The sequence below is a fragment of the Hoplias malabaricus genome, chromosome 18 (assembly GCF_029633855.1).
Source record: "Hoplias malabaricus isolate fHopMal1 chromosome 18, fHopMal1.hap1, whole genome shotgun sequence".
In the NCBI taxonomy this organism is placed as follows: domain Eukaryota; kingdom Metazoa; phylum Chordata; class Actinopteri; order Characiformes; family Erythrinidae; genus Hoplias; species Hoplias malabaricus.
Genome location: NC_089817.1, coordinates 26,399,475 through 26,407,428, shown reverse-complemented (window position 1 = coordinate 26,407,428; position 7,954 = coordinate 26,399,475). Strand labels below are relative to the sequence as shown.

The 7,954-nt window shown below is 40.2% G+C and overlaps 1 protein-coding gene across 2 annotated transcripts; it reads right to left on the bottom strand.

Annotated features, from left to right (window-relative positions):
• Positions 1 to 477: 477 nt before the first annotated feature.
• LOC136675040 (uncharacterized) lies at positions 478 to 7,264 on the bottom strand. 2 transcript variants are annotated; one of them, XM_066651423.1, is made up of 6 exons: positions 7,041 to 7,264; positions 4,795 to 5,384; positions 3,608 to 3,644; positions 2,011 to 3,420; positions 1,467 to 1,843; positions 478 to 810 (listed from the first exon to the last, which is right to left on the bottom strand). In XM_066651423.1, exons 1-6 carry the CDS (start codon positions 7,108 to 7,110, stop codon positions 721 to 723), a joined length of 2,574 nt encoding a protein of 857 aa, XP_066507520.1. In that variant the 5' UTR covers positions 7,111 to 7,264; the 3' UTR covers positions 478 to 720. The 2 variants fall into 2 exon arrangements, with proteins under 2 accessions (XP_066507520.1, XP_066507521.1); XM_066651424.1 differs by having other exon boundaries at positions 479 to 810; positions 4,795 to 5,372.
• Positions 7,265 to 7,954: the final 690 nt, after the last annotated feature.

The following is a 7,954-nucleotide window of genomic DNA, read 5'->3' as shown; positions in this document are numbered from 1 at the left end:
GGGGTGAGGCTGAAAGTGTAGTAGAAATCGCACACAATCACGGCACTTGATGATCTTTCAGATTGCATTTCAAGTGGAGGGGGGAAAAGATGACAGCATGAAGATTAGACATTGAAGGCCATTAATAAGATGCAGGGATATGCAGTTCTGACGTTATGGCAAACTAAGCATTGAGTGACAGGGAAGTAAAAATGGTTGGCATCAGGTATTTCGCTGGAAAAAGGAGAGAGTAGAAACCTTGAGGTGCAGCCTTTGTGGACACAGGTGTTCAACTGTGTACGCACGAATCGTATAAGCTCTTCATTCTTCATTCATAGAAGATGCATTAAAGGAATTTACAAAAACATTTGGCCATAAAAATCACTTCATTACGAATTCAAGACTTTTATATGTAAGCTTTCACTTCAGTTTGCTCCAAATGCATTAACGTCAATTCAAATACAGCTCTTTCACTTAAGATTCCTCACACCAGGACTCAGTAAAATATAAAAATGCTGTTAAACTTTTTTTATAGCCATTTTTATTCTTGCAAATCCACAGACACTGAGCAGGACAAATGGTCTGCATTCCCACCTTTGCACAACATTGCCATCCTATGTTCATTCACAGCAAATACAACTGAGACGTCAATGTCTACACGCTGCTATTATGTTTTCTACAAGTGTCCAGTATCAATACTATATCCTTGTCCAGGAATGTTAGGAAGTGTATGGAGAGGGATTACTGTGTGTGAAGCTCTCGGTGAGACTCTGAAGCTCGCCCACTTTTCTCTGGCTCACTCAAAGGCTGCGTGTGGATACCTCCTCCTCCCTAGGCATAAGCACATTTGACACTGTTGTCACTTAACAATCAAAGAAATGCAACTTGAAAATGTATTATGCAAGGAGAAAACGACACATTCATTGTAAGCAGAAACATAGCCCACTTTTCGTGGGATGTGCCTGTGACAGACTTGTCTCAGTAGACAACAGTTAGTATCCTCAATTCCCAAATGATTAAAATGTATAATTAAAAGGCAAGGTGATGTAAATCACTGCTAAACTTACCTGTGTCTCAACTATGTTTTTAATGGTTTCTGATGGTGTGTGCTCATACATTTTAAAGTCTTCTACATCTGTCCTTCTGGCTACATTTCAATGATTTATTTAAATACGTTATTTATAGCTTCCAAGTGTCCTATGAATTATTTGAAATCTCTGAAATTTAACAAGGCTACAATATAAAAATTGTAATGATCCTGCACTGTAGTCCTCCTTAACATTTGCAGCTTTTACACATACATCATATTTATTATCATATAAATTATGATATGCCTGTATTGCTGAACAGTATTAATAGTATTAGAATACATTTATACACAAATAAACTTTTTATTAGTATGAGCACTGATTCCAAACTCCTAAAAAGTAGAAATATATTGAATTCTTTTTTTTTATAAAGTCTGGCGACTACTTTAAAAGCCTCACCTGCGGCAGCCTGCAGGGCACAGGCACGACTTGAACCAGCCGAGAAGTGTCCTGGCTGTGGGAAAGCTGAGTAAGCTCCATTTGCTTGAAAATGTAGCACTTGTCTCCTGAAAGGCTGGTCCTGGCCGACATTTGGCTGGCATTCACGCTGAAGGCTGAAGAATCAGGGCTTGGTCCTGGATGCCATGTGGTGTCGGTGGAAGTGTCCTCTGCCTCACCTTGCTGTACACCCCTAAAAGGCTTCATGGAGCCGAATGTGGCCTGGGTGATCTCTGGGTTGGACGAACTGGAAGACTGCTCTTGGATGATTTGGAGGGTTGGGGAAGGACATGGGATTTTGAGCTGCAGCTGTTCTACTGCTGCTTTCGGCGCCGCAGCTAGGGGAGAAAACGGAAGACGTGGTTTGTAATAAATTTTGTAAATATACATGGTTGTCTTGTTCAGTCTAAACTCATACATATATTAATAGCTCCAGTGGGTACATCTCAACACAGACAGAATGAATTCTACTGATTTCCAGAGAGGATTTTAAATGTATGTTTACCTGGAACACTGTTTGAACTCAACAAGCCACTGTGGGTCAATGTGTCTCCACCTGAATACTGTATTTCTGGGGTTTTAACTCCACACTCCTGTGTAAACTTGCTGTTAGACACTGAACGGTCAGAGAGTTTAAGGCTCTGCTCAGGAGAAGGTTCCGACAGATTTCCAAATACCTGAGAATGCAATCCTGCCTTTTTCTGTACAGAGTGTCCTTGGCAGATGGACACACTCCTAGAAGCTTGTCTAGTACTTTCAGTTCTTTGCTTGAGAACTTTCTTCCATTTTAAAAATTCAGGGCAGCTCTTCGGTCTCGGCGTATCTGGTTTTCGGAAAGGTGTCTGCATCCACCCAGCACAATTATACCCTGGAGTGAGGTTAACGGTTTTCAGACTCCCCTGGCTTGCAGAACATGGCCATTTGATAGTGCTCACTGTTGCTTTGGAAGCAGAAGCCTTCTCTGATCTTTTCAGGGATGGCGTCTTAAACTGGGCTTGGGGGTGAGCCTGCAATCTCGTTGCCGTCTGAGAAGGATTGTTTGAAGTTATCTGGCAGACATCTTTGATGTTCTTTTTTATCTGATGAGGGTCTTTAACCCTTTGGGCTCCTCTCCAGGTGGGCCTCAGTGAAGGAATCATCTCAGATGTGGACTGAAGAGGATGTGGTGACGTTAAGGCCAAATCAGATTTACGTGGTTGGTGTTTCTCATTCACTTCAAGGTCACTGGAGGTGTTAAGCTGCGCCTTGTACTTGACCAAAGCTGGATTTTTGGGAGGTCTTGCTGATTTTGTTTTGCATTTACTGACATGAGGAGTGCTAGGCAGTCTCAAATGACTTGGGGAGAATACAAAAGACTTGGCATCGTCTGAGATACGAGAGGCTGACGCAGGCGGTGAATCACCAGGGTTGGGAAAGTCTTTGAATCTCACAGTTTTTGGAGATTTTGTGTCGTGTGTAGGAGAGAACGTACCTGAGCTGGTACTGACATCAACAATCTTTAACCTGGATACTGGACATCTTGCTACTCCTGACTCTTTCAGTTCTCTTAAACTAGAATCGCTGCTGTCGTTCACACATTGCTGTGAAACTGTGGGAATGTTGGCTAAGGCGGATTCCTTTTTGGTTGAGGAAGTAGCCTGTGGCGAGGCAAACGTGTCTGAAGCTGCGCACATCAGAGTGTCAGGGCTTCTGAAGGACATAGAGCGGAGATGAAAAGGGGTGGCACCGGTGCTGGACTCTGATACAGGGGAGTCCGTGCTGCTGCTGTCCAACTGGCGACGCCACAGCTTGCGACTGGTCTTCCGTGACAACTTCTTTGTAGCTGGAAGGCTTCGTTCTGATGGCGAACCTCTCTTTCTTTTCTGTCTCTGATATGTTAAACCTAGGCTTTCCAACCCAGGACATTTTGTGGTGCCTGCATCAAACAGAATCAAATATATATTCATAGAGGCCTTATATAAACACACTCACGCAAACACACACACAAGGACATTTAGCTTAAACAGACAAACAAAAGGCCTAGTATAAATGAAAAAATGCAATTACTGGAAGCTGAAATATAACATCGAACTGTTCGGAAGTAAACATTGGAACCGACTAACCTTTCACAACAGAGGAATCTGCAGGAGACCGAGTCATCTGATTTGAAATAAAAGATAGGCAAATGTTCAGTCTAGACTCACAGACAGGATTTCATGAAATGTATGTGTAAAGAAAAATAGCTTATAGTTGGGTTTTGTTTACTGGCAAAGAGCATAAAAACGTGGTGCTATAATGAGCCCCGGGCCGTAGTGTTACACATATTAAAGCATCTCTCAATCATAGCAATGTGAAAAATGATATTTAGCAACATAATAACTGTATTATTTTTTCTCTGGGTCATTATGTTCATATTAAATGATAAATACACAACATGCATCGCATTATTCTACATCTACTTAACACATTTAATTTTCAGTGCATCCGAATCAAAACAATTAGTAACATTTATGTCGCTCAGAATTTCTAATGTCTAAAAATGTCAGGCGATGATTCACCACCCAAATAATACTCGCTCTGCTGTGGTCCCTATTCCATCCATTGTTAATAAGTTAGAAGTTTTAAGGAGCTCAAATGCACTGCAGTCTGTAGAACCATAACATGGTGTTAGAAAGTGGACCTAATACAGTGGATAGTGAGTGGATATTAGTCTTTCTAATATACAAGCACACAGGGCTGAACGATTTGGGGAAAACATCTAATTGTGGATTTAATTTCCCAGTCTAAAACTTAAGACAACGTTTTTTGATGATGCAGACTGTAATAAAAACGGTAGCTCTTGCGATTAGAAAATTGCACTCTTGCAAATGGATTATAATATAATCATTCATCTTGCTGCCCCACGGACGCATACCGCTATATATCAGATTTTCACATGAGTCTAGAGTGCCTCTTGTGCTGCATTTTAAGTGTTTGCCCAGCTCTGAACATGCTGACTTAACTCATCAGGCTCATTTTCATGTCTAAAATGAGTGTGCTGAAACAGGGAAAACAGTGTGAGCGGTGAAGGGCTACTCAAGATTGCTTTAATTCATTAACACAGCCCTTAACTGACCCCCTTTGCCAACAGTCTCGGAAAAAAACTATTACTTGGGAAGTACTTTTCACATCACTGGGGTGCATCTCTTGTATTTTTAGATAGGGAACACCAAAGAGAATCTAACATAGCCTTAGGGTACACAGTTGGACTTAAAGACCATTGTATTTTTACATTGTTCGTACATATACCTTTTTTTGTGAGTGTACCAACCTTGGAGAACTGCTGATCTAATTTCTGGGTTCGCTTCTTCTCATCTTGAAGGGCCTGGTACCATTTTAACTGCTTCAGGTACCGGCGGGTCCGGTAAGCATTGGTGGCCTGGCGATGTTTAGGAGTGACCAGAGGAGAAGGGGAGGACTCTGAGCTGGAAGTGCGCAGCTGCAAGTTCCTGACTACACGAGCGAATGGACATGTGCTGACCACTACATCTTCTGTCCCCTGTTGTATTATCTGTTTTTTAGAAGCTGGAGGCCTCCTTTTCACAGGTCTAGGGCTGGCAACCCTCAGGGCTCTGTTAAAACGCCTCCACTGCGGTAGCTTCCACAACCATTTTGGGTTCATCTTGTAGTGGATGTCTGAATCTAAACAGGCGAAGCCCCTTGGTTTCAGCTCAGCCCCTTTGCTGGTGGGCTGTGGAGGTCTATCACTGGTGGGAAGACTTGGAGAGCATTTTTCTCTGTGGTCATTATTATTTCCCGGCGAATGAGGCATAACAGTCATCTTAGCAGCCAGGTCATAATTTTTCCTTGGCGTCGCCGTGGATGAATGTGTGTTGTCATTTGCAGTCCCTGATAAGAGAGCTGAGCAGTGAGATAAGCGACCTTCATTCTTGTATGGTGCAATGATTAAATTTGCCTCCTAAAAATTAATGAGTCTAACCAGATTAAAAACTTAACATGTCAACACTTCCTGAAAATTATAAAGAGTAAAGGCCATAATGTACGATCAGTGTCACATTAACTATGAAAGCAAGCCAACACAAAAAGTGCTGCTTTTTCAAACTGAGCTACACTGCCGTTCAAAAGTTTGGAAACACAGTTTTTAATGATATCGCTTAAATATTACCTAATAGGTTTTTTAAATTAACATAAAGTGAACTTGTTATATCTATGAAATATCTTTTATATCAATGTGTGCAATAGCATTACATTTCCTTGTAGGGAAAGTGTCGTAAAGTTAGTTTTTTTAGGCAGGACTAAAAGTAATAATGGAAATTAAATATTTAACATTGTATAGGGTGACCAGACGTCCTCTTTTACCCGGACATGTCCTCTTTTTTAGACTTAAGATCATTCAGCGTGATGGCACCCAAGCTCTTGAATTCATTACCACAAAGTCTTCGTCTCTGTTCTTCATTTTCTGCCTTTAAAACCCAGCTAAAGACCTATCTCTTCTCTCAGTACTTCTGCACTCTGCAGGCATAAGTGTATTCCTCTATATATATTATTATTTTCTCCCCCTCCTCTTTGTGTAAAGCGACCTTGGGTATTAGAAAGGCGCTATATAAATGTAACTTATTATTATTATTATGATTATTATGAAAAAAATTCACAAACGTCCGGGATTTTGTTTTTCTAGAGCTTACATAGAACTTCGAGAAGCGTTTCTTTCACAAACTAGTCCCGCCCTCCCCTACTCCGATTGGTTCACTTGAGTGAGAAGGGGGCGTGGTGAAGTAGCCTAAAATCTTCTGATTGGACGGTCTGACTATAGAGCTACCGTTACGCTCATCTCGAGCAGCTATGCCAAAACGTAAATGTAAGTTCTCGGGTGAATTAAAAAAGATATTCCCATGTTTTCCCATGTGTAGCAAATAAAGGTGTAAAAGACATGTAAAAGAGACGTGTCTTCTATTTCACCATCTCAGATCTGTTCACCCTATATTATATTATCAAATTATTAAGCTGTAAAAAAAAAAAATAACGGTTTTGATTAATAATTGACAAAGCCATAATACAGAATGATAATTGTCTGATATTTGAGGAGGGAAAAAAAGAGAAAACACCAAACAAACAGCCAAAGTTTCTTGGAACATAAACCCGGGAACCCTAGCCTGTGGGAATAGGACTGAGGCAGGGACTAGATTCACACAGAATGGAGTCGAAGCATTAGCTAGGGGATATATCTTTTTTCCTTGGAAATAATTTTAAATATGGATATTTGAAGAATAGAGATGTGTTTTTTGTGGCTTAATGGATGACCAGAGGGGTACTTTAATAATTAAAGATTTTTTCGTTGTTGAACATATTTAAGCACTGAAAAATGCTTACTGCACTCTTCTGGTGTACACAGTGGAAGTTATTAAATAAAATATGAGGGTTTTTTAATTATGTGAAATTTCTTAACGGACGTAAAACTTGACTATACCAACGGTTAAACAAGTAAACAATTTCGACGTTAAAGAAAAGTCACTTGTTTTGCTCATTTTGTGTGTTACTTAACGCTACGTAACGTACCTGGCCATGGGCTGCTCCTTCCAACGGTTTCTGTGTTGAAGCTCTGGGGCAGTTTTTGCTTCGTCTTCATTACTGGTCTCTTCAAATCCGATTTTAAACCTAATGAGCGTGTTTTATGGGGTGGGTTTCGGGGAGTTCAAACAAAAGCCCCGTTTCACACCGAGTGAATTTTTGAAAAATACCTCAGTTCTGTTTTCGTTCGGTTCGACGCCCTTTAGCTTCAGTCAAACCGCGTCATTTGAACTGGAGCCTCAGTTTCCATAGTTAACCGGCTAATCTCAATTATTCATCCATACACTGAATTTAGCCATCTGTTCGATTAAATATGGGGACATTTTGTTAACATTACTCCTGAATAACGTGTTATTTTATGCCCTCTGAACATAATTTACTAAAGGGGAATTCCTTACGGTTTTGAAAATGTCTTAATAATTCAGTGAATATGATGTGAACAAAGTCACTCAGGGTTTTACTGTGTAAAATAGAGAGTTATAGAGAAATATACCAACTCATTTTGTACCTAAAATGGTGGTAATATGAACCAGAGGTCACTTTGTCTACAATGTAAACAAAAAGAGGACGATTGAAGCTATTATTAGTATTTCTAATTAGAATTTTAATGGAAAATAAAATAACAACTGGAAATAAATTCTGAGGGATGGGGGTTTTGCAGTAAAACGCCCTGTGTATATTAAGGTGCAAAGTCTATACAGTTTGTATAACATCCACAGAAAAGCATGAAACAAAATGAGAAGCTTCACAATGCCAATGTAACACTTGAGTTTTGATAAACAGAATTCCACATTAAAGTAACAATAGGTAAGATTTGGTTTTTTTTTCCTTCCTGGTGTTAATTCTCCCTCGGTATAAATCAATTTTATAGCACTGTACTGAACTCAATGGGGAGGGGTGTG